The 26,633-nt window shown below is 42.2% G+C and overlaps 1 protein-coding gene across 4 annotated transcripts in view; it reads right to left on the bottom strand.

Moving 5' to 3' along the window:
* The window catches only part of UBA2 (ubiquitin like modifier activating enzyme 2), a 41,226-nt gene extending 14,919 nt beyond the window's left edge, over positions 1 to 26,307 (bottom strand). The window contains exons 1-13 of one of the 4 annotated variants that reach the window (XM_008969236.3): positions 26,080 to 26,294; positions 24,465 to 24,558; positions 23,991 to 24,074; positions 22,737 to 22,807; positions 21,246 to 21,310; positions 19,680 to 19,780; positions 15,888 to 16,009; positions 10,739 to 10,806; positions 9,544 to 9,665; positions 4,260 to 4,359; positions 2,486 to 2,652; positions 280 to 373; positions 77 to 189 (exon numbers count right to left, since the gene is read on the bottom strand). In XM_008969236.3, coding sequence (XP_008967484.3) covers positions 77 to 189; positions 280 to 373; positions 2,486 to 2,652; positions 4,260 to 4,359; positions 9,544 to 9,665; positions 10,739 to 10,806; positions 15,888 to 16,009; positions 19,680 to 19,780; positions 21,246 to 21,310; positions 22,737 to 22,741 — 957 coding nt within the window. In that variant the 5' untranslated portion in view covers positions 22,742 to 22,807; positions 23,991 to 24,074; positions 24,465 to 24,558; positions 26,080 to 26,294. Of the gene's footprint in view, positions 1 to 76; positions 190 to 279; positions 374 to 2,485; positions 2,653 to 4,259; positions 4,360 to 9,543; positions 9,666 to 10,738; positions 10,807 to 15,887; positions 16,010 to 19,679; positions 19,781 to 21,245; positions 21,311 to 22,736; positions 22,808 to 23,990; positions 24,075 to 24,464; positions 24,559 to 26,079 lie in introns of all 4 variants that reach the window. The other 3 variants (XM_008969237.3, XM_034946156.2, XM_034946158.3) reach the window with 3 other exon arrangements.
* Positions 26,308 to 26,633: the final 326 nt, after the last annotated feature.

The raw sequence follows: 26,633 nt of genomic DNA, 5'->3' as shown, positions 1-26,633 counted from the left end.
ATTATCTGTTTAATGTACTTTTAATTAATGATTTTTTTAAGGGGGGTTGCATAAAAATGCAAACAGAAATACTCACTGTTCTGCACTGGTCTATTTTTCCTGATAAAATCTTCAATCCTTCCAACACTATCAACCCAGCAATCACTGCATTAGTAGTAGCAATAGCAGGAATAATGTTCCCTGCCATTGCTGGGAAAAAAAAAAAAGGATGAGTATGTTTCACTGTTTAAAAAACAACTTCAAGGTTTTAGTGATACAACTTTAGTACAAATAACTTACATTTGATATCAAATCTACTCTTCATATTCATACTGAAAATATGCATCCTGAGGTTTGCAGCAGAGGTGACAAAATCCATTGCAGATGGGTCATCCTGCCAATAATTTAAACAATTTAACAAGTTTCTCCACAAATTTACTATTTTGAAGCATTACTTTCAGAACAATACTTTCACGCGTTTATAATACTATAGACTTTCGACTAGAACAAGAGGTTGCTGAGGGAAAGACCAGTCAGCTAGGACCTCACAGTAGCATGGAGGTGGGTTAAGTAGGGGGTGGGGTCTCATCATCAGCTCCTCTGGTCCAGTAATGAGTCTGACAAGAACACCAAGAATCACCAGCTTCTAGGAACTCACTCCAGCCTAAACAAAGGCACCGGAGACTCAGTGTATACACCGGAATCTCAATTCCACTCACTGACAATGGCAACCCTTTCCTGGTTCCATTCATCAGTAAAGAGAAGGTTGCTGGACAAACACAGAATCCAGGCCAAAAGACGAGCAATTTAAGAAAACTGTTTTAGGCTGGGCATGGTGGCTCATGCCTGTAGTCTCAAGCAATTTAGTAGGTTGAGGCAAGCAGATTGCCTGAGCTCAGGAGTTTGTGACCAGCCCAGGCAACGTGGCAAAACCCCATCTCCACCAAAAACACAAAAAATTAGCCAGGGATGGTGGCACACACCTAAAGTCGTCCCAGGTACTCGGGAGCCTGAGGTGGCGGGATCACTTGAACCCGGGACGCAGAGGCTGCAGTAAGCCAAGATCATGCCACTGCACTCCAGCCTAGGTGACAGAGTGAGACCCTGTCTCAATTTAAAAAAAAAAAAAAAAAAAAGCTGTCTCATTAACACTTCAGAAAAACCTGGATGACTCTTTTTCACTCCCCTTTGCCAAACTCTCTTCATATGCACCACTCTCTCATATATGCTGTTTCTTCAAATAAGGCAATACAATCCAAGTTTTTCCTGTTACGACTTGCATTTTTCCTGAGACTATATCCTAGTCTCTAGATTTCAGCAAGGCTTCCTGCTTTGAACTGAGAAGATATCACCCTGGTCTAAAATTCAGAGGCATCACAGAACAGAAGAAAAAATACTGAGAGCATAGTTCTTTATGTACTTATTGGTTGGCTGTGAATCCTCAGGCAAGTCAAATTCCCTGAGTCAAAATCTCTTAATCTATTAAATAGGGGAAATTATATCCCCATCTCATAAGGTGTGGTGAGGACTAAGAATACTGAATACTCAACACAGTGTCTTCCCTAAGCAGCTGTCTTATCACACCCATTACATGTGGACTTTACTCAAGAGGATAACAATTCCCATTCCAAGGGCTCTTTATTTAGCCTCTGTGCACTAATGAAACTTCCCAAATCACTAGCATAACAATAACAATGAAAATATGAAAAGTTACCCTTTAAATATCACAAAACCCAAGAGACTAATGTTTATAAGAATCCCAAGAATCTAAATATACTAGCTTCATTTTAGTGTATTTAGATGTCTGATTCAACCAAAGTTTCAAAATCTGTACACACAAATTTTTCTTAGGTTTCTAAAATTGGCCTTTATGCCTTAAGACCCATGACTAATCTTCACCACCACAGGAACATACAAGCTTTATGAGATAAAACACTTTTAGCCATAGAAAATACTGATTACAATTAAAATTAAGTAAAATTAGTTCATAATATCAAATCTCAAAAGATGACATAACTGCAGAGTACTATTAAATATGATTTTAACTTCTAAGAATAATTACATCTCATTTTTGTATCAAGAGCTCTGTCTTTCAGACCTCTGAAATAGTAATAACTATTTCAATTCAAAGACAATCTTACTATTTTCAAGGGCAAATCAGGCCAATGAGATGTTTTCTCCAAATGATTTTATGACTTCTATGAATACATCTACTCTACACAAGAAACATTTCACTTTAATATATTCACGTTATTTTTCTAGTCAACATAATTATAAACCCTGAACACATCACTAGAATCCCAAATGAAGTTTTATGATATTGCTTGAATTCATGTACAGAAAATTCAGCTCCATACAGCAATTAGAGCTGAAAATATCCAAGCCACATCAATATATTTCCTCAAAATCTAGTAAATATTCAAAAAATGACTAGCTTCTATTACATCTCAAGAACTAAAACACACTTTTGACATGTAAGTACTTGCCACACATTGTCAAAACGAACCTTATCCCATATGAGCTCAGCTCCATCCCCCTTTTCTGCTAAATGAACTCTCAAAGTCTCGATGCTCTTTGAAAAAAGACGTGCATAGCTCTTTACGTCTAGAACCTGCTGGTCTTTCAGGCCTAACTGGGGTTCATTCTGTTGATCTGATGCATTCGTTTCTTCTCCTAAAGAAAAAAAATATGTATTAGAAATTTCACTAATTAACATCATTCCTCTACTGTGCTCTGTTTAACAAGTTCAATCCCCGACCATTAAGAAATCAAATATGAAATAAATTCCATTAAAATAATTATCATGGGGCCAGGCACGGTGGCTCACGCCTGTAATCCCAGCACTTTGGGAGGCCGAGGCAGACGGATCATGAGGTCAGGAGATCGAGACCATCCTGGCTAACACGGTGAAACCCCGTCTCTACTAAAAATACAAAAAATACGCAGGCATGGTGGCAGGCGCCTGTAGTCCCAGCTACTCAGGAGGCTGAGGCAGGAGAATGGCGTGAACCCGGGAGGCGGAGCTTGCAGTGAGCCAAGATCGCGCCACTGCACTCCAGCCTGGGCGACAGAGCAAGACTCTGTCTCAAAAAAAAAAAAACAAAAAAAACAACTGTTAAACCTGAGATAGGAAAGGTACAAGACCACCTCAGTACCTCATAGGATTACTGGGAGATTTGAAGATATAATGTAGATAAGATGATAAATAAGCATTAGGCCCAGCACCTAGTGAGAATGAGAACTCAGTAAGCGGACACTACTAGAGTCATAATTAAATCTGTTTGATAACTATCCCTGATTGTTGAGAACTGCTCCAAAATGATATCCCAAGTCTCCCGGGATCTTTTAAGTTTCAATGGGTGCTATACTGCTGTGCATAAATTAATCCTAATACAGTTCAGATAAAGGAGAGACAAGAAGTGTTAAAGGGGAGTGGGATGAGAAAGGAGCCACTACAATAGTTTTCCTACATTTAAAATTTTAAAATATGCTGGGCACAGTTTCATACAGTCCCAGCTACTCAGGAGACTGAGGGAGGAGGATGGCTTGAGCCCAGGAGTCCAGGGATGCCTTGTGCTATGACAGCCTGTGAACAGCCACTGCACTCTAATCTGGGCAACACAGCAAGACTATGCCTCAAAAAACTTTTCATTTCTAAACATTAAAAAAATTTTAAATTAAAAATGTGTTTCTGGATTAAATCTTAAAGAGATAATCACAAGGGTACAAAGGTGTACATAAATAGGCTAGGCGCAGTGGCTCACGCCTGTTATCCCAGCTACTCGGGAGGCTGAGGCAGGAGAATCGCTTGAACCCAGGTTGCGGTGAGCTGAGATCGTGCCACTGCGCTCCAGCCTTGGCAATAGAGCGAGACACGGTCTCAAAAAAAAAAAAAAAAAAAAGATACACATAAATATATAGCAATTTCAAAACTTTATTTCAGGGAAAATACAAAAACACTACATGTTAATAAGAGACCAGTTAACTATACTGACTGACAAAAGCAAGCGAGAGTTTATCAATAGTATGATTCCATTTACGCAGTGTATAACGAATGCCTGCATCTGTGTGCATAGGGCGGACCACCAGAACACTCCTGAAAATGTTATTAGTGGCTATTTCTGAAGTGTGGGACTTCAGTGACTTTTGTTCTTCATATTTTTTTGCACTGTTTGAATATATGAAGACATGTCATTTTCAAGCAACAACAGGGCTATACAAAGACTTTACGTGAGGATATATCCAGCTTAGGTGTTCCAAGACTAAAATGTATTCTTTACCTTGGCTTTGTACTTCAGCCCAGTCCAACGGAACTGGAGGTTTCCTTTTCCGCCATAGTTTGTCCATTGTCAACAGATACCTGATGTCATCTTTAAAAAGCTTACAAAAGAAAGACAGATCCCATGAACCCCATAATCCCTAATTGATAAGATACAAGAAAATGTCATTGCTGATCTATTATATTACACTATGAAATCTGATTTAAAGATACATGTCTTATACCAGCAGCATAACAATTTTCAAAAGAAAAAACATTTGTAAAAGGAAGTTCTAACAGAATCTCTACATTGAAAACAGCGAAATGCAGAAGTGCTCTGAGGAATGCAGAGTAAAGGAGCCCTGAACTGCCGACTGCCCCTGCCTTCCTAAGTCACCTCTCCAAAAGCTCCCCTAAATTTAGCTCCAAAGATCAGTCTGAAGCACAATCATACAAATAAATGTACACATACATATAAATGTACATTATGTAGTTGTAAATAAATGTACAACTACAGACAATCACTGAGCCTAGGGATGCCAGTCAGCAATGCCTCCAAGCTCATGGGGACATGCACACAAAGTATACAGATTTTTAAACTAAAGTGCTTCACAACAGAACTTTGAACTGCGATATCTTTAAAATGTGCCCTCCCCTCCAAAAATAACCCACAGAAACATGAACAAAAATAAAATGTAAAAACCCCCAAACACACAATTATTACAAAAACAAAAACATTACAAGTAGATTGAGAAACTATCATATGAAAAGATGTGTTAGAACTTCAAGTGATTTTAATATTTTTTTCTTTTTCCTTATCTGCATTTTCTATTGTTGATTAATTTATTCAACACATTTATTGCTGGTACCAGGTAAGAACAGAAATTTGGCTATATTTAAAAATCACAGCCATTTCTATCAAAATATACTTAATCCATCAATACTAACTGAGCATCCTTAATCTTTAGAGAATAAGCCAAACATACAAATAATCAGAATACAATTTAGTGTGAATATCATAGAGCCTTGAGTAAGGATTTCTGGCCAGGCGTGGTGGCTCACACCTGTAATCCCAGCACTTTGGGAGACCAAGGTAGGTGGATCACGAAGTCAAGAGATCGAGACCATCCTGGCCAACATGGTGAAACCCCATCTCTACTAAAAATACAAAAATCAGCTGGGCGTCGTGGCGCGTGCCTGTAATCCCAGCTACTCGGGAGGCTGAGGCAGGAGAATCACTTGAACCTGGGAGGCGGAGAGTGCAGTCAGCTGAGATCGCACCACTGCACTCCAGCCTGGCAACAGAGTGAGACTCAGTCTCAAAAAAAAAAAAAAAAAAAGATTTATATTTTATCTAAGAAATAAGGAAAGAGTCTCCTTATGACAGCAACATGTGAAATGGGTACAAAGGCAAGGAGATGAATCCACTATGACTTGGGTAACAAATGTGGATGGAAACATTTTGTAGAGGATCTTGAAGGCTTGAACCAACAGTTTTCTAAGCCTAAGCTCCATCTCTTCTATTCAACTATTACTAAATATCAGGAGCCCCTCAGATTTCTGTACTGAACCATCTTTTCATTCTGTCCTCTGTGGTGTATCATGTCCATTTCCAGTAGTTAACCACATCTATAAACCTAGGAATCCCAAGCATATCCCTAGTTGAAACCTCTCTACTTATCTACAAAACCACTTCTCTAATGTTCCAAAAGAATCTCAAATGAGTTCAAAATTGATTATTATCACCTTCTCCTACCCTCCCCCAACCCCTCTACACACATCTGCTTCCCAGCTCACTTATATCGGAGAACAGCACCTCTGTTCTTTGACCTGCCCAGGCTGAAGTGCAGTGGTGTGACCACAGCTCACTGAAGTCTCAACCTCTTGGGCTCAAGTGATATTCCTGTCCCAGCCTCCTGAGTAGCTGGTGACCGCAGGCTCAGGCCACCATGGCTGGCTATTTTTTTTTTCATTTTTAGAGATGGGGTCTTGCTATATTGCCCAGGCTGGTCTTGTGCTCCTGGCCTCAAGTGATCCTCCCGCCTCAGCCTTCCAAAGTGCTAGGATTACAAGTGTAAGCCACAGTGCCCAGCCAGGTACCATTTTTTATTCCACTGATCTTCACCATATACATGCAAAGTCCTGTTTAGTCTACTCCTCCATGCTCCAGTGGGAGTACAGATGGCTGTACTCCAGATTATTCTGGCACTGCACAACTCCAGGGGCACTGTCCCAGATTGGTTATAATATGAATATCAGATCCTAGGGTAGTATGTGCATCCCCTCTATCCCCTTATAGTGATCCTGTAAGACCACCTTTCAATGGATTCCCACTGTCTTGCTATAACATCCTTAAGAAGGCCTAGAAAGTCTGCCTGATCTGACCTCAACTTCTCTCTCCAGTCATCTTTTTCCACTCTCCCCCTTAATGGGATTTATGTCAGTTTTCCAACTGAGAGTTTCCTTGTACATACTGTACCCTATTCAGAGAGTTTCCTTGTACATACTGTACCCTATTCAGAGAGTTTCCTTGTACATACTGTACCCTATTCCGACTCTTATTCTTTCAAGCCTTGGGCTTAAATGTCACCTGCTCTAGAAAGCCTCTTCTGAAGCCTCTCCCTAACAACATCTGAAATGGGTATGCAGGCCAGGAGATGAGTCCTTTAGATGAAACTTATTATTAAAGGGCTGCAAAGCATCTGAACTTAATGTCATTAAGACTCTGAAGCTGAAATTTATTGTTCAAAGTTTGACTTCTCATCTAGACTGTGAACTCCCTCTAAAGAGCAAGGACTCTGTCTTCTGTCTTGTTCACAACTAAATCCCCTGTACTTAAAGAGGTGTCTGGCACACAGCAGATGTTTAAAATTATCTGCTAAATAACAGATTGGAGATGCACTTCAGATTTTTCTGGCTTTCAAGTCTTGCTCAGATTGGAATGGAAATAAGGATACTGGTTTGGAAGATACTGCTGTTGACCATATCAAAGTTTACTGCATCTTAAGTATAATCAAAATAAAAACCATTATGATGCTTAATATTGAGTGTCAACTTGATTGGATTGAAAGATGCAAAGTACTGGTCTTGGGTGTGTGTGTGAGGGTGTTGCCAAAAGACATTAATATTTGAGTCAGTGGACTGGGAAAAGCAAACCCACTCTTAATCTGGGTGGGCACCATCTAATCAGCTGCCATTGAGGCCAGAATATACAGCAGCCAGAAAAACATGAAAAGACTAGACTGGCCTAGCCTCCCAGCCTACATCTTTCTCCCATGTTGGATGCTTCCTGCCCTCAAACATCAGACTCCAAATTCTTCAGTTTTGAGACTCAGACTGGCTCTCCTTGCTCCTCAGCTTGCAGATGGGCCTATTGTTGGGCCTTGTGATCGTGTGAATTAATACTCTATCAACTCCCCTTTGTATATATCTATCCTATTAGCTCTGTCCCTCTAGAGAACCCTAATACAACCATGTTTTAGAAAAGGGCTGTAGTGAGGAAACAAATGCAATAGGGATAAGAAAGTCAACCTGTGGGCTGGGCACGACGGCTCATGCCTGTAATCCCAGCACTTTGGGAGGCCGAGGCAGGCAGATCACCTGAGGTAGGAGTTCGAGACCAGACTGGCCAATATGGTGAAACCCCCTATCTACTAAAAATACAAAAATTAGCCAGGCATAGTGGCGGACCTGTAATCCCAGCTACTCAGGAGGCTGAGGCAGGAGAATAGCCTGAACCAGGAGGCAGAGGTTGCAGCAAGCTGAGATCATGCCACTGCACTCTAGCCTGGGCGACAGAGCAGGATTCTCTCTCAAAAAAAAGAAAAAAAAAAGTCAACATGTGACATCTGTTACCACTGAGGAAATAAGACGAAATACAAGCTGGGGAGAGCAGTATGTCATTTGATTAAGACAGCAGAACCTGTGCGTGTTGGAAAGCAGACAAAAGAAACCAAGAAAAAAAAGATCCGAGACACAGGACAGAGACGAAAATCCTGTCTGAAGAATGGTACAAAAGGAAAGCAAAACACCACATGCAAAAGTTAGCCTTTACCGAAAGTGGCTTCTCTCCAGCAGAAAGAAAAAGAGTTTTCGGTTATGTGGAACAGTCTCTCAACAGGTAAATTATGTCCAATGGTTTCAAACCTGTTATTATATCCTTAAGGTCATCTGCTTAGTGAGAGTTGCAAGAATACTGAGGCAGTTTGATAAGAGCTGAGAAAGTTTTAAGCTCTGTGATAAACTTGCTAGGGGCTAGGCTCAGTGGTTCATGCCTGTAATCCCAGCACTTAGGGAGGCAGAGGCTGGAGGATCGCTTGAGGAGTTTGAGACTTGAAACCAGGAGTTTGAGATCTGCCTGGGCAACATGGTGAGACCCCATTCTCCACAAAAAGGAAAAAAAGAGTCAAAAAAACCCACACACGTACAACTTGCTAGGGAGTCAAGACAGAACAAAAAAACTTTTAAAACACGGACCTAAAGGTCTAGATGAACAATAATTAGGTAGACCCAATAAAAACAATTTCACAGATTTCTCTAGAAATATTTAACAGGCAAATAATATATACTACTGATGAAGAGGGATTTCACCAAGAAAAAGGGGCTTATGGGGTTCAAGGGCAATTTAGGACACATGTCAGTCAAACTGCTAATAGCAGATATGAGCAAGAAATAAAAGTGAACATGAAGCCAGGAGCGGTGGCTCACGCCTATAATCCCATCACTTTGGGAAGCCAAGGTGGGCAGATCACTTGCGGTCAGGAGTTCATGACCTACCTGGCCAACATGGTGAGACCCCGCTTCTACTAAAAATACAAAATTAGCCAGGCCTGATGGTACACACCTGTAATCCCAGCTACTCGGAAGGCTGAGGCAGGAGAATCACTTGAACCCAGGAGGCGGAGGCTGCAGTGAGCCGAGATCGTGCCACTGCACTCCAGCCTGGGCGACAAGAGTGAGACTCCATCTCAAAAAAAAAAAAAAAAAAAAAAAGTGAAGATGAGAAGCAGCAGGAAAACGAAGAAGTTCTGTAAAAAGTGAGAGAAGGAAAGACAACCAAGAAGGTATACAAGCCACCTCCCATTTTACCTCCTATTTAGATGTTATACTGATAGATTTAGTGTAGATGGTAACATTTTAAAACTTGCATATCCTGACTGCATCAATCATTTTATTAGGACATCACAAGGCATATACATAGAAGCTTAATTCAATTTTATGGACTATTTTAAAACAAGCAGAACTAGAACAATACATCTATGCACAACAATACATCTATCCATGATTATAAAGAAAGTAAATCTAACCTTGGTAAAAAGTTTAACTGGATCATATCCAGTTGATTTAGCCCATTCCTTAGTAGAAATACGTTTAATGTCACCATCTTCATTAGATGCTCTAGCTCTGGCTTCGGCTTCCGTTGGTTCCCCTATAAAACAATCATTATTTTATTTTCAACTGTAATAAATGTAGAACTGAACTCTTTTCACTCACCTTTGGGAATAAAAAGAAAGTCACTCATGGAAATCCCCAAATGCAACACATTCTGAGTTCAAGGAAAAAGAAAATAACACATTCATCAGCATCTTTTTGTATCCCAGTTTCTTTCTTTCTTGTTTTTGGAGACAAAGTCTCACTCTGTTGCCCAGGCTGGAGTGCAGTGTTAAGATCTCGGCTCACTGTAGCTTCTACCTCTTGGGCTCAAGCCATCTTCCCGTCTCAACCTCACAAGTAGTTGGGACTACAGGTGTGCGCCACCATGCCTGGCTAATTTTTATATTTTTTGTAGAGACAGGGTTTTGCCATGTTGGCCAGGCTGGTCTCAAACTCCTGACCTCATGCAATCCAGCTGCTTCAGCCTCCCAAAATGCTGGGACTACAAGCGTGAGCCACCTTGCCTGGCCTGTTGTAACTTAGTTTCTGAAAGCTACACATATAACAGTTCAAAGCACAGACCAGTCATGAGATCTAGGAACAACTCGCAGCTCTATTTACTAGACTTGTGAAATTTCTCTTAACCTTGATTTCCTCATCAGTAAAACGGAATCATATTTTTTTTGTAAAACATTGTTTTGGATAGGCACAGTTGCTTACGCCTGTCCCAGCACTTTGGGAGGCCAAGGCGGGTGGATCACCTCAGGTCAAGAGTTCGAGACCAGCCTGGCTAACATGGTGAAACCCTGTCTCTACTAAATATACAAAAATTAGCTGGGCGCGGTGGCAGGTGCCTGTAATCCCAGCTACTCAGGAGCCTGAGGCAGGAGAATCATTTGAACCCAGGAGGCGGAGGTTGCAGTGAGCCGAGATCATACCATTGTACTCCAGCCTGGGCAATAAGAGAGAAACTCCACCTCTGAGACAAAAAAAAAAAAAAAAAAACACATGTTAAACACACATTACCTAGCACATATAGCAATTTTTTTTCCCTTAAGCTACCAAAATTAAATCAACAAAATAAAGATAATAGTATCTGATAAAACATATGCCAAATAATTTACTCACAGGCAGCTTCAGGGTCAGCTCTGTCAGGAGATACTTCTTGATCAGCATCTTCTTCCCCAAACAACTGGCTATAATTTAAGAATAGTAAATACTTGTGTATAACAAAGCATTCTAAACAAACATGTAATTTAGAATATTCCAAATATTTAGCAGAGATAAAGACTGAACAACTGGCTGGGCGCAGTGGCTCACACCTTTAATCCCAACATTTTGGGAGGCCGAGGCAGGCAGATCACAAAGTCAGGAGTTCGAGACCAGCCTGACCAACATGGTGAAACCTCGTCTCTACCAAAAATATAAAAATTAGCCAGGCGTGGTAGCGCACGCCTGTAATCCCAGCTACTCGGGAAGCTGAGGCAGGAGAATCGCTTGAACCCAGGAGACGGAGGTTGCAGTGAGCCGAGACTGCACAACTGCACTCCGGCCTGGGAAACAGAGCAAGACTCCGTCTCAAAAAAAAAAAAAAAAGTGAATAACTGATAAATGACTATAAACTTAAAAGTTTAACACAATGTGCTTGGACAGCTTGCATCCCAATTTCAACAGCAATGTAAGCAAGGTTAAATTTTAGCAGACCTACATCCATTCCTATCAGCGAGGCTCTGCACATTTCAATGTTAAAACCTCTGCTCAAGAAACAGGTGAGTGGTTTTCACTTACAACGTGGATAACATTCTAACACCAGAATAATGTTTGTGTTTACACCTGCAGCTACCTGTTCAACAAACATTATTATATAACTCAGGTGCAGAGTCCCCATCTAGGGGATAGAAATTCAGCAATGAACAAGATTAACTTTTTTTCATGGTAGAATGGCTCTTTACTGCTGAACAGAGTGTTAACAAACAATTTGAAAGTATTAAGCTGAGATTCTCTTTTATTAATAAAGTTATCCTAAAAACTGTTTAATAACTCATGGATATAAAAGTTTCCAGTATTTCCTCAAGTATATGATTAATGAAAGTTATCTTACAGAAATCCTTTGTACAACCCCCCATCCAACTATAATTTCAAAGCTCTGATAGTCACTCCCAACAATGGCATGTTAACACTTCCTAAAATTAATGCTTTGCCAACTAGTGAGTGCAAAATAGTAGACAGCCGCTAATTTAAAATGGTCCACCAATGATTTTTCACCTTTACAACAGGTTTATTGAGGTTATATTAAAATGCATTTTTGGCTGGGCGTGGTGGCTCACACGTGTAATCCCAACACTTTGGGAGGCCGAGGCGGGTGGATCAACCGAAGTCAGGAGTTCGAGACCAGCCTGGCCAACAAGGTGAAACCCTGTATCTACTAAAATACAAATATTAGCTGGGTGTGGTGGCAGACGCCTGTAATCCCAGCCACTCGAGAGGCTGAGCAGGAGAATCGCTTGAACCCAGGAGGCAGAGATTGCAGTTGCACTGCACTCCAGCCTGGGCAACAAGAGCGAAACTCCATCTCAAAAAAACAACAACAAAAAAGCATCATTTTTTACTTAATGGTATTTTTTATTTATGATGAGTTTATCGGGAAGTATCTGAGGAGCATCTGTAGCTTACTATGGTCTTATACTTAATTTTCCAAGTAAGTCTTATGATTAAAACATAACTTGCTTATTGCCTATTTAGGTTTCCCTTCGAGTGAAAAATGCTGCTCATATTAATTTTGCCAGATTATCTTTTTTTTGTGTGTGACAGGGTCTCACTGTCCCCAAGGCTAGTGTGCAGTGGTGTGATCACAGCTCACTGCAGCCTCGACCTCCTAGGCTCAAGTGATCCTCTCACCTCAGCCTCCCAAGTAGCTGGGACCACAGGCATGTGCCACCATGCCTTGCTAATTTTTAAATTTTTTGTAGTGATGGGGTTTCACTATGTTGCCCACACTGCTCTCAAACTGCTGGGCTCAAGCAATCCTCCTGCCTTGGCCTCCTAAAGAGCCGGGATTACAGGTGTGTGTCACTGCACCTGGCCACATTATCTTTTGTGTGTGTGTGTGTGTGTGTGTTTTTCTGAGACACAGTCTCGCTCTGTCCCCCAGGCTGGAGTGCAGTAGCATGATCTCCATTCACTTCAACCTCCGCCTCCCAGGTTCAAGCGGCTGTCATGGCTCAGCCTCCCGAGTAGGTGGGACTACAGGCGTGTGCCACCACACCCCACTAATTTTTGTATTTTTAGTAGAGACAGGGTTTTGCCATGTTGCCCAGGCAGTTCTCAAACTCCTGGCCTCAAGTGATTCACCCACCTCAGCCTCCCAAAGAAAAAAAATGTTTGCCAAATAAATAAAGCTTCCAAGTGTAGTTTTTGTGAACATTTATCAAGTTGACACTGTTATGTATACTTTTCTGAGTGCAAAAATTAAAGACAATGTTTGCTGAAGGTTTCTACAAAATACCCTTTATCGGGTTGAGAACATTCTCATTTTAGTAAGAAGTTTTTTTATTTTTATCTATTTATTTATTTTTTATTTTTTTGAGACGGAGTATCACTCTGTCGCCCAGGCTGGAGTGCAGTGGTGCAATCTCAGCTCACTGCAACCTCTGCCTCCCGGGTTCACGCCATTCTCCTGCCTCAGCCTCCCGAGCAGCTGGGACTACAGGCACCCACCACCACATCCGGCTAATTTTTTTTATTTGTAGTAGAGATGGGGTTTCACTGTGTTAGCCAGGATGGTCTCGATCTCCTGACCTCGTGATCCGCTCGCCTCAGCCTCCCAAAGTGCTGGGATTACAGGCGTGAGCCACCTCGCCCGGCCTAGTAAGTTTTTATTTCTGTTTTAGTAGAAACTTTCATCATGAAAGGCCATTTGCTAAATTTTACCAAATGCTTTCTCTGTATCTATGAAAACTATATAGTTTATCTTTAATTTCCTAATGAGTGAATGACATTTACAGATTTTCTAGTTTAAACCATGCTTGTATTCCTGAATAAACACATGTGGTCAAGACATACTTTTTATTTTATATGATTCTAGATCCATATGGTAATTTTTTTTTTTTTTTTTTGAGACAGAGTCTTGCTCTGTTGCCCAGGCTGGAGCGCAGCAGAGCGATCTCGGCTCACTGCAGCCTCCACCTCCCGGGTTCAAGCAATTCTCCTGCCTCAGCCTCCCAAGTAGCTGGGATTATAGGCGCCCGCCACCATGTCCGGCTAATTTTGTATTTTTAATAGAGACAGGATTTCGCCATATTGGCCAAGTTGGTCTTGAACTCCTGACCTCAGGTGATCCACCCGCTTCAGCTTCCAAGTGCTGAGATTACAGGCATGATACACTGCGCCCATCCCCAGGATATGCTAATATTTTACATAGGATTTTTGCATCTATTATTTAGGTGTGAGACTGACTAGCAATTGTTTCTTATGCCATAATGGCCTTGACAGGTTTTGCTATCAAAGACATTGCTAGCCTAATAACACAAGCTAAGTAGTATTCCCTTTTAAAAATTTCTCAGGGAGAGTTTAGCTAATATTACAATATATTCCTTGCAAGTTTTGTGAAATGAATCTGTAAAAATAACATAGGTTTGGTGCATTATTTAGAAGAATTTAAACTACTTACATTGCTCTAAGGTATAGTGCTAAATTCAGGCATTCTATTTTCCTTTCATTTTTTTTTTTTTTTTTGAAACATCATCTCATGCTGTCCCCCAGGCTGGAGTGCAGTGGCCCAATCTCCACCCACTGGGTTCAAGTGATTTTCATGGCTCAGTCTCCCAAGCAGCTGGGACTACAGGTGCCCACCACCACGCCCGGTTAATTTTTGTATTTATAGTAGAGACGGGGTTTCGCCATGTTGGCCAGGCTGTTCTCGAACTCCTGGCCTCAAGTGACCCACCCACCTCAGCCTCCCAAAGTGCTGGGATTGCAGGCCTGAGCCACTGCACTGGGCACTTAGTAAGTTTTTTAAAATGTATTTACCCAGATCATTTAAATTTTTTATGTACTACCATGGTCTTATTATCATCCCTTTTTTTTCTTATAGCCTATTTAATCTCTGCTATCTGTATTCCCCGTTTAGTTCTCACTTACTCCTCTTCTATTTTGTAATCAAATGTGCTCTTACTTCAATTAATATCCTTCCTTCTCATTCTTTTTTTCTTTCTTTCTTCATTTTAAGACAGGATCTCACTATCACCCAGGCTGGAGTGCAGTGGCACAATCTCGGTTCACTGCAGCCTCAACCTCCCAGGCTCAACTGATTCTCCTACCTCGGCCTCCCAAGCAGCTGGGAGTACAGGTACGCCTGGCTCATTTTTCTATTTTTTGTAGAGACACGGTTTTGCCATGTTTCCCAGGCTGGTCTCAAACTCCTGGGCTCAAGGGATCCTCCCATCTCAGCCTCCCACAGTGCTGGGATTAGAGGCATGAGCCACCATGCCCACAGCATTCTCATTTCTTAAAGTGTATTCTGTGGTTCATTTTCTAACTTAAATTGGATTCTTAGTAAAGATTTAGTAATTAATGTTCAGCCTTTCTTCATGTATGTAAATCTGTAACTTTTTGCCAACCACCACATTCAATACATTCTGTTACAGCATTTTCATCATTATCAGTACAGAGTATTTTTAACTTCCATTGTGATTTCTTTTATAACCAATGGGTTATTTGTAAGTATATGTTCACATTTCCAAATATAAAGATTTTTATCGCTTAGTTACATGGCTGTCTCCAATATAAGACTAAGTTTCCTGAACAGTCATGGCCACATTTTTTTTTTTTTTTTTTGAGACAAATTCTCACTCTGTTGCCAAGCTGGAGTGCAGTGGCGCGATCTCGGCTCACTCCAACCTCCACCTCCTGGGTTCAAGCAATTCTCTTGCCTCAGCCTCCCGAGTAGCTGGGATTACAGGCACTCGCCATCACGGCCAACTAATTTTTGTATTTTTAGTAGAGATGTGTTTCACCATGCTGGCCACGCTGGTCTCAAACTCCTGCGCTCAGGTGATCCGACCACCTCAGTTTCCCAAAGTGCCGGGATTACAGGTGTGAGCCACCGCACCCGGCCAGCTACATTTAACCTAAGAAATACTGCAAGAAAGCTACTAAAGCATCCCTTCACCATATTTAAACATCCTGAGTTCAATCTCTTCAAGGTAATTAAATAAAAATGACTCCATTTTCCATCATCAGTACCCAAAAGCATGCCAAGAAATATACACACTCTTACTTGAACAAGTACTTTGCCCAAACGATGCAATGTATAGGTTCTGAAGGTGTGTTACGAATTGTACAGCCAGGAAAGGTTCTCTGGGTCGGCTTAGGATGACACTCATAACACTCGGTCACACCCTATGAAGTCAGGATATGAGAAAAATTTACTCCATGATGGCAGTTTCTCAACATTATAAGGTAATATAAACACTTCATTCATCTATATTCCAACTACGTTTTATGTTGTCAAGGAAATTTTAAAATATTAGTGACTCCAAAATGCTTACTTTATGATAAACTAACACAAAAGCTAACTGAATCTACCAGTCATAGCTAAGGCTGTGCCAGGACGCCGACTCCTGGCTCAGTGAACATGACTTACAAGCCCAAATAAAAATTACTACACCTGAGTGTCAAATATGAGTTTACCTTGATCACACTAAACAGAAAAACTACTGGAAAGACAAACAGCAGCTTTCCAAGAAATTATTTCTCAAAGTTGTAAATGTTATCTAAATATTATTCGCAGCCATTTTCTTATATGTGTTGTTTGTTTTTTTTTTGAGCAAAACTAAGTGGGTCTGGGGAATACAGCCATATCCTTATAATCTCCTGAAATTAAGTAAACTACAAGATTAATTTCAAGATATATCTCCCTACACAGAAAAATCTTAGGTGTTACTAAACCAAATACTCTTCATTTTATTGATATACGTTTCTTTTTGGCGGTGGGGAGACGGAGTCTCGCTCTGTCACCCTGGCTGGAGTACAGTGGCATAATCTTGGCTGCAATCTCCGCCTCCCAGGTTCAAGCAATTCTCCTGCCTCAGGCTCCCAAAGAGCTGGGATTACAGGCATCTCCCACCACTCCCAGCTAATTTTCATATTTTTAGTAGAGACGGGGTTTTTCCATGTTGGCCAGGTTGGTCTTGAACTCCTGACTTCATGTGATTCGCCCGCCTTGGCTTCCCAAAAGTGCTGGGATTACAGGCGTGAGCCACTGCGCCCAGCCCATTTTATTGATACACATTCAAGTTTAAAATTACAATTTAAGGAATTTATGCCTTGGAAGAAGTACATGACACCTGAGACAACTTTTCAAAACTATCAAATGAATCATCTTTCATTATCTCAGATATTCCTAACCTCAGTCTCTTCTTTTTTTCTTTTTGTCTGAGACGGAATTTCGCTCGTTGCCCAGGCTGGAGTGCAATGGCGTGATCTGGGCTCACCACAACCTCTGCCTCCCGGGTTCAAGTGATTCTTTTGCCTCAGCCTCCTGAGTAGCTGGGATTACAGGCGCACGCCACCACACCCAGCTAAATTTTGTATTTTTAGTAGAGATGGGGTTTCACCATGTTGGCCAGGCTGGTCTCGAACTCCTTACCTCAGGTGATCCGCCCGCCTTGGCCTCCCAAAGTGCTGGGATTACAGGCGTAAGCCACCATGCCCAGCCACCTTCAGTCTTAATACACAGTGGTGTGTCAGAATCACAGTAACAAGGATATAAAAAGCAATGTCTGGCCGGGCGTGGTGGCTCATACCTGTAATCCCAGCACTTTGGGAGGCCAAGGCAGGCGGATCATCTGAGGTCAGGAGTTTGAGACCAGCCTGGCTAACATGGCAAAACCTCATCTCTACCAAAAATGCAAAAATTAGCCAGGCTAATTGTTCAAGAATCAAAACTCTCAAATACTGTTTTAATATAAATTGCAGCAGATTTAGTTTTCTCCGAAACACCATTTCTGATGCCCTCAGCCTTCCAATATGCTTTCTTGAGGGTAGCCACATGGCAAGCAGTCATGAGACTCATATTGCAATGCAGACAGAGAACTTCCGTCTTGATCTGTCAACAGATACTGAAGGCCTCCACTTATTCAACAACTTAATACGCACTGACATACACAACAGTCTTTTGTAGAATGGTATTCAATAAGGTTCCAAGAATAACATTTAACAGTTAAAAGAAACAAAGACACAATTTCTAACATGAATAAGCTGCCAAAAAAATATTAGACGCAACCAGCAAATGTTAAGTACATTATAATTCTCTTTCTATAGTTTCAAAACATGGAAAACAACTCTTCAAATGTATCTACAATATTTAACTTCTTAAAAGAACTGAAAGAAAAAATATCTGAATAGCAAATGAAGCTGTGTTGAGGTTTTAAAAACTGAGATACGTGCTAGGCACGGCGGCTCACGCCTACAATCCCAGCACTTTGGGAGGCCGAGGCAGGTGGATCACCTGAGGTCAGGAGTTCAAGACCAGCCTGACCAACATAGAGAAACCCCGTCTCTACTAAAAATACAAAATTAGCCAGGCGTGGTGGCGCATGCCTGTAATCCCAGCTACTCGGGAGACTGAGGCAGGAGAATCGCTTGAACCAGGGAGACAGAGGTTGCGGCGAGCTGAGATCACGCCACTGCACTGCAGCCTGGGCAACAAGAGCGAAATTCTGTCTCAAAAAAATAAATAAATAAACAAACCAAAACAAAACTGAGGTATGAGCACACAGGTATTTTGTTCTATTATTCTCTAGTTGTATTTAAATGTTTGAAGTACTTCACAAATACACCCCTAAAAAGTTTTCAAAGTTCCCTTCCACATTATAAGCCCAGACTCTTAGACAACAGAATTTTTTGGTTTTTTTTTTTTGAGACAGAGTTTCGCTCTTGTTGCCCAGGCTGGAGTGCAATGGCGTGATCTCGGCTCACCGCAACCTCCGCTTCCCCGGTTCAAGGGATTCTCCTGCCTCAGTCTCCCAAGTAGCTGGGATTACAGGTGCACACCACCACGCCCAGCTGATTTTTGTATTTTTAGTAGAGACAGGGTTTCACCATGTTGGACAGGCTGGTCTCAAAATCCTGACCTCAGGTGATCTGCTCGCCTCGGGTTCCCAAAGTGCTGGGATTACAGGCATGAGCCATCACGCCTGGCTTTTTTTTTTTGAGATGGAGTCTCACTCTGTTGCCCAGGCTGGAGTGTGGTGCCATCTTGGCTCACTGTAACCTCCACCTCCGAGGTTCAAGCAATTCTCATGCTTCAGCCTCCCAACTAGCTGGGATTACAGGTACACGCCTCCACACCCAGCTAATTTTTGTATTTTTTGTAGAGACGTGGTTTCACTACATTGGAGAGGCTGGTCTCGAACTCCTGACCTCAAGTCATCTGCCCACCTCAGCCTCCCAAAGTGCTGGGATTACAGGCATAAGCCACTGCACGCAGCCGACAAAAAGAAATTTTTGATGCCTGGTATATCATGCTTACCACTCTAAGGATTTTAATACAAAAGTCAAATGAAACAAAATGGCAGAGCTGAAAGATTTCCTTGCCCATAGTCTTTTGAGCACGTTTATAGCATTTTAAGTTTGTTTTTTGAGACAGAGGCTTGATCTGTAGCCCAGGCTGGAGGGCAGTGGTGCAATCTCAGCTTACTGCAACCTCTGCCTCTCAGGTTCAAGTGATTCGCCTGGCTCAGCCTCCCAAGTAGCTGGGATTACAGGCGCCGGCCACCATGTCCAGCTAATTTTTGTATTTTTAGTAGAGATGGGGTTTCACCATGCTTGCCAGGCTGGTCTCAAACTCCTGACCTCAGGTGATCCGCCCACCTCGGCCTCCCGAAGTGCTGGGATTACAGGTATGAGCCACTGCACCTGGCCGCATTTTAAGTTTTATATAAGCATAAAAGTCCTTACATTTTGGATGTTCACCTGTTCATTTTATATAAATACAAAGTTTATTTCCTCCTGCTCCAAGGTCTCAAATAAATATCTGGGAAGTTAAAAAAATAAAACTTTTCTTTACCTTTTTGATAGTAGTTACTTGTCCAAGATACCCAGCTGTTCCACTTTCAATAAGAGGAACATCAGCTGCCAGGCACATTCTATTAACATGGTTTCGGGCAGCTGGAAGTAAAAAAAACAGTATGAGTTTTTGGGAAAAAAAAAAAAAATTAGTTATCTTTAATTAGGATGACACAGACCCAAAACTATCTTACTGGCTTCATTTTTTGTACAGTTTTCTTATAGCTATGGCCAGAATAATACAACTGTTAATTACAGACATTTAAGAGACATTCACTTAGCAAAATATCAAATAGAATTTATATCACAAATTTACTCCAGGAGAAGTACCCACAGAAACACATAATCTTAAAAATCCAACGTGCCATATTTCTCTTCTATTGCTGTACCTTACACAAAACACTGTTTCAAGGTGTTCCTTAACTCACCACTATTCTAATATAACTAGCAGATAATACATGATAGAAATGAAGGCAGAATGTGGAATATCAACTTGTAACTATTAAAGTAGTTTAAGGCTAGGGAAAAAAGATGAGTCAGGTTAAGAGAGTAATTTCACGCCAGGAGCAGTGGCTCATGCCCATAATCTCAGCATTCTGGCAGGCTGAGGTGGGAGGACTGCTTGAAGCCAGGAGTTCGAGGCCAGCCTGGGCAACAAAGCAAGACTTCATCCCTACAAAAATAAACATAAAAAAATTAGCCGGGTATGGTGGTACCTGTCTGCAGAGTAGCTACTGCAGAGGCTGAGGTAAGAGTATCACCTGAGCCCATTTGAAGGCTTCAGTGAGTTATGATCACACCAGTGCACTCTAGTCTGGGCAACAGTGAGACCCCCCCAAAGCCTTAAAAAATAAATAAACGTAATTTTGACTTTTCCTTGTGTTTTTTATTTAGATATTTCTGGCCCAACTTGTTGCAAACTCACTTAGTAGATATACTTTTACATGTGGAAGTAATTACAGACAAAGAATATCACTCAAGCATTCCCCACCCCACCCTCCAGTCACACTTTTTCTTTTTTTGAGACAGGGTCGCACTCTGTCACCAAGGCTGGAGTGTAGTGGTGTGATCTAGGCTCACTGCAACCTCTGCCTCCTGGCTTCAAGCGATTCTCCCACCTCAGCCTCCGGAGAAGCTGGGACTACAGGCACATGCCACCACACCGGCTAATTTTTGTGTTTTTTGGTAGAGACGGTTTCACCATGTTGACTAGGTTGGTCTCGAACTCCTGACCTCAAGTGATCCTCCTGCCTTGGTCTCTCAAAGTGCTGGGATTACAGGCGTGAGCCACTGTGCCGAGCCACAGTCACACTTTTTGAGAGCTTTTCACTTCACTTCTATTTATACCTTTTGGTAGAAATGCAGAGAATATGATAGCTAAATTCCCGCCTGGAATAAGTCATTTCTATATAAAACTGCAATCAATGGGTATGCTTTAAACTCGATCATTTCTCTTAAGTCTTTTAAGTTCTAAATCACAATAGTCTAATAAATATTAAATTTGTAAACAAATTTGATATGGGAGAGAGGAAATACTGAGAAATTAAAAGTATTAAAATAACCTCACCTCTGTTATCTAAAGCATTCATAACCAGTATAAACTGTCGGAAAAATTCCACATTATAGTCAGGGCTACAAAACAAAATAAAAAAAGGTCACCAAAATAACTAGCCTTCCACATGATCTTTGCAGTATAATAAACAGTTCTGAAAAAGACATAGTAACTGTAAACAAAACTGATATCAGGATTATATGCCATATAGATAGTAAGGTTTGACTCTTTCCAAACATAAGCAGATTTTAAAGAAATTATTTCCTTCAAATTCCTATCCTTTTTGGCCAGCTAGGGCACAAGAGAAAGATCTCAAACTGGCAGAAAGATGGCATGACTTCACTAGTCCCACTAGGCCTTCTTTGGGCAGCAAGTGCCTGGGAACGCATAAAGAACACATTCCCAGGATCTGCCTGGCCTCTGACTTCACCTCACATGATCAGGATCAGGCAGGGTTCAGGCCCCTAGGGTCTCTGCTTTTAGCAGCACTGGGAAAGCAACACAGGGTAAGGAGGTTATAGGGCTATAGGCAGGTTCACAGAGAAAAAAACTAAAAAACAAGCCGGAGATAGAGGCCAGGTGCAGTGGCTCACGCCTGTAATCCCTGCACTTTGGGAGGCCAAGGCGGGTGGATCACCTGAGGTCGGGAGTTTGAGACCAGCCTGGCCAACGTGATGAAACCCCGCCTACTAAAATACAAAAATTAGCTGAGTGTGGTGGCGTGCGCCTGTAATCCCAACTACTCGGGAGGCTGAGACAGGAGAATCGCTTGAACCCAGGAGGCGGAGGTTGCAGTGAGCCAAGATCATGCCACTGTACTCCACCCTGGGCAATAAGCGCAAAACCCTATCTCACACACAAAAAAAACACAATCCGGAGACACAAATGCCCTGAGAAAGTGTTAAGTACCTCAATTCCAGTACCTCAAACAAGGACTATTTTTAACACTATTTACTTGCAAGCTAAACCACCATAGATAAAGGACAATTTCGGCCCACAGTTCCTTTGCTCCAACACCTCCAAAATTATATATTTACTCTATCTTTACTGAGATAAATATATTTATGTACTGTCAATACTACTGCCCTACCACAATTCCAAGTGTTATATTACAGAAGTCAGAGTCATACTACAGATTATTTTGGGAGGGAAACTTTTAAACAAAAAAAGGCAAACACTTTAGAAAAGTCTGAATCATCATAAATAAGGATATTTCATAGTTTAAAATATATTCTTACTTAAGGCAAGCATATAAGGTCTTTATAAATTTCCAAGTAACTTATTTATTAAAAGTATTAAACTATCTCACCATTTATCTAAATCATTCAAACCATGTATTTATGAACTGGTAAAAAGAATGCCACTCTGTAAGCAGAAACCACCACTGTTTAATAATTCTAGAAAAATCATTTTTTTAAAAAAAGCTGAACGACTTTGAGCTTATATATTTGGCTTACGAAACCCTTATACTTTATACAACTTTGCAATGTAATCACTATAGCATACTTCATGATGCTGTCATGGTAGGCAACGATATTAGCTTTCGGGTAAAACTGCAGTACACTTTCCTTGGCAACCTGGAAAAATAAACAACACTGAATTACTACAATATTTCTGTTCCTATCTGAAATCTGCTTCTGGAAGCCACAATGCTGTTATCTACTTACATAGTACCTTATTTATATTAAACACCAAAGAAGTCCAAAAATGTGAGAAAATTGCATTAGGGTTAAGCTACACTTATAAAATTATACTTTTATACTTATAAAATAACCGGAGAGCCCCCCCGACCCACGTACCACCAAACACACTTCTACATGAATGGCAAGCTTCAGCAAAAATACAACATGAAGTAACCAAGTGTCATTCATTCATTCACTTAACAAGTATTTACTGAGCATCTTGCATGTACCAGGAACTATACAACGTACATGTCAGGCAAGAGAGACATTAATCAAATAGCAATCCAGATTAAGTTCAACTACAAACTCTGATAAATGCCATGAGAATGACAGGAAAAGGCCAGGCATGGTGGCTCATGCCTGTAATCCCAGCACTTGGGAGGCCAATGTAGGAGGATCCCTTGAGGCCAGGAGTTCTAGGCTGCAGTAAGCCATGACCGCATCACTCTACTCCAGCCTGGGGCGACAGAGTGAGACCCTATCTCAAAAAAAAAGAAAATGATAGGAAAAGTAAAGTAAAGGTTGTTATGAGAGAAAAACCAACCTGACTTAGTCTAAAAGGTTTAGGAAAGTACTCCTGGAGGAGGAAGCCAAAATATGAAAGAAGAAAAAGAGAAACAAGTGGGGGTTTGCCAAACAGGTTGGGAGACAGGCAAAGGGAAAAGATGTTTTAAGACTCTGAATCACCAAGGAACACTAAAAAAACTAAACAAAGATCAGGGGGAACTGTCTTGTTTCAACTAGGACAGCAGCATAACGCTCCTCTAGCCCCCAAACATAGCAGTAGTCAACCTCTAGGGGGTGTAGGAACACAAGGTGCATCCTAAGCAAACCATCAGAAACTTAAATATAAAGAGGCCATGAAAGTTACACCATCACGGGATTATTTCCTTTTTAGAACAAAAAAGGAGGGCTTAATCTTTAGTCCTTTACTTGATATATCTTTATCCTTCACAATCTCTCAGCTGAAATGAGAGCTTCACCCATTTTTTCCCTCCTATATGACAGGCAGGATTAATCTGGTATCACAAATAGAAGCTCCATCAAGTTATAGAAATGGTATGAGAAACATAGTTACCTGTGCCTTTGATCTTCCAACATGTTTCTTTTGAAACAAAAACTGTCTGTTGAGGTTGCTTACATCAATAGTATCCAGATCAATCTACAAATGCATAAACCCCAGATAAATGACAAACGTTTACGTATGTTTGAGCTGTATCACTACTCTCAGCACCTATAATCCAGAACTTTTGATATCTGCTACATTAGTGGAGAAAACGTTTTTCGAATCCGCCATACCAAAATTGTTAAACTGATAAAGAATAATTTAATGCATGTAAGAATCTAGATTTAATGTCAGAGATAAACTTCTCAAAAATACTTTGAAAGAATGGCATATTTTGTTTGTTTAATCATCCTGGAAAATATTTCAGGAAATTCCCTGGATGCCATAAAAATATGTGAATTCATTAAAACTATATGTGCTGTCGAGGTAAACACTAACTGAAAATATATTAATATATTTCTCTACAGCGGGAGTGGTGGCTCATACCTGTAATCCCAACACTTTGGGAGGACAAAGTGAGAGAATCGCTTGAGCCCAGACCTTCAAGACCAGCCTAAGCAAAATAGTGAGACCCTGGTGGCTACAAGAAATAGAAAAAATAAAATTAGGTGGCACATGCCTGTAGTCACAGCTACTCGGGAGGCTGAGGTGGAGGATCACTGGAGCCTGGGAGGCGGAGGTTGCAGTGAGCCGAGATCGGGCCACTGCACTCCAGCCAGGGTGACAGGGCCAGACCCTGTCTCAAAAAATACTAAAGTATTTCTCTTTCAATCGAATTACTCTTTCAAATACAAAATATTAAATTTAACTATGCCCTGTTCTTTTTCTTTGTTTTTTGAGACAGGGTCTCCCTCTGTTGCCCAGGCTGGAGTGCAGTGGTGCAAACACAGCTCACTGCAGCCTCGACCTCCCAGGCTCAAGCGATCCTCCTGACACAGCCTCCTGGGTAGCTGGGACCACAGGCGCACACCACCACGCCCCGCTAATTTTCTTTTTTTGTAGAGACGGGGTTTCTCTATGTTGCCCAGGTTCTGTTCTTTTTCTTAAATGATACATGGCAAACGTTTATTGAATTTTTGCTGCCTCCCTTAATTCAAGCCTTCATCCATACACAATTTCCTTTACTATTAACCTGAGAACTGTGAAAGGAAACTTTTACACATGGTTAAAAAAGTATCATGTTTTAAGTTTTATCTAATTTTTGCTTAAATACATAATACATAAAGGAAAGAAACAATGACTCAGTCGGCCACCCGTACTTTTTTGTTCATTCCATGTTTCCACTAGCCCTTAAGACACTTTAAACTCACACCCAAGGGCCAGTAACATCTCCAATCTCTAAAAAGTTTGCATTAGTAGAAATAACGATTCAAAATAGCACTGGCTTGTCAACGTACACCAATGCAAAAGGCACAGTCCTAACGTCTTTAATGAAACAAGCGAGTGTACCGTCTACTGTGAGAGCAATGACAGTCACGCAGCCTGCGGGAGCCCTGCCACTCGCTCCGTGACCCAGGGTAAGTTACTCAACCCCATTGCGTCTCCCTTTCCTCATCTGTTAAAAATAAAGCAGGGTGGAAATAGCGTTTGCACTCCTCGGGTGGTATGAAGATGGTGCGCGTTCCGTGTGTAAACCCGCTCGTGACCAGCGCTCGGGACGCGTTGGTCGCTATCATTGCCATCCTCCGCCCCGGGTCGTTACTTCGGAGTTACGACGGGGACCTCCAAATTAAAGTCACAACATCCGCGAGGGACTCAATCCTCTCCCGCATCTCCTAACAGCCGGGAATTTGTTTTGAAGGGAGGATAAGAGGCGGCTTCACGCCCTCGAAGCGCCACACATTGGCGCTGCCGGGGAGGCGGGGGCCCGCGGCCTCCTCGGCGTCCGGAGCCGGCCCAGCGAGCGGAGGCCCGCCCCGTGCCCAAAGAACAGTCTCCTCCCGCGGGGGGGCACAACCCGAGCCTCTCAGCCTGCCCCCGCTCCGCAACTCCGGTCCCGGGCTCCGGGCCCTGAGCCTCAGAGCCCCTGGAGCCCCGGAACCCCCGAATCCCAGCCCCCGCACCACAGCCCGCCATTCACGCGCGCGCGCCCGGCCCTCACCAGGTCGATGTGGGAGAAACCGGTGAGCACGAGATTCTTGAGGAGCTCGCAGCCGATGCCGCCCGCCCCCACCACCAGCACCCGGCCCCCGGCCACCGCCTCAGCCAGCTCCCGGGGCAGCCCCCGCGACAGTGCCATGGCGGGACAACCACGAGCCGCGGCGGAGGCGGAGGCGGGAGAACCGAGCCGCGGCCGGAAGCGGGTGGGGGAAGGGCGGCCTGGTTTCCGCTCCTGCGCACTACAGCCTCCGGCAGACACAGGCAGGGCACAGCGCGCCGGGGTGTGCTGCAGCCCGCGGGGACCGGCAGGCTCTTGCAAAGGGCTGGCGACCTCCAGCTGAGACCGGCGGTGTTATTCCCACACCAGCATAGGCCCGCCATCAGACCTAAAAAGTCCAAGGGTCGCCTTCTAGCCTGGGGTTTCAACTCCCGGCCAAGACTTCTTACAGGTTAGAAAACTGATGTCCCTATACGTAAAGAGCTCTTACAAATTAACAAGTGTCACCCCTAAAAAAATATAGGCAAAGGATGTGAACAGGAAACTCACAAAAAATT

Source organism: Pan paniscus, chromosome 20 (genome assembly GCF_029289425.2).
Source record: "Pan paniscus chromosome 20, NHGRI_mPanPan1-v2.0_pri, whole genome shotgun sequence".
NCBI lineage: Eukaryota > Metazoa > Chordata > Mammalia > Primates > Hominidae > Pan > Pan paniscus.
This window is presented reverse-complemented; position numbering and strand designations above follow the sequence as displayed.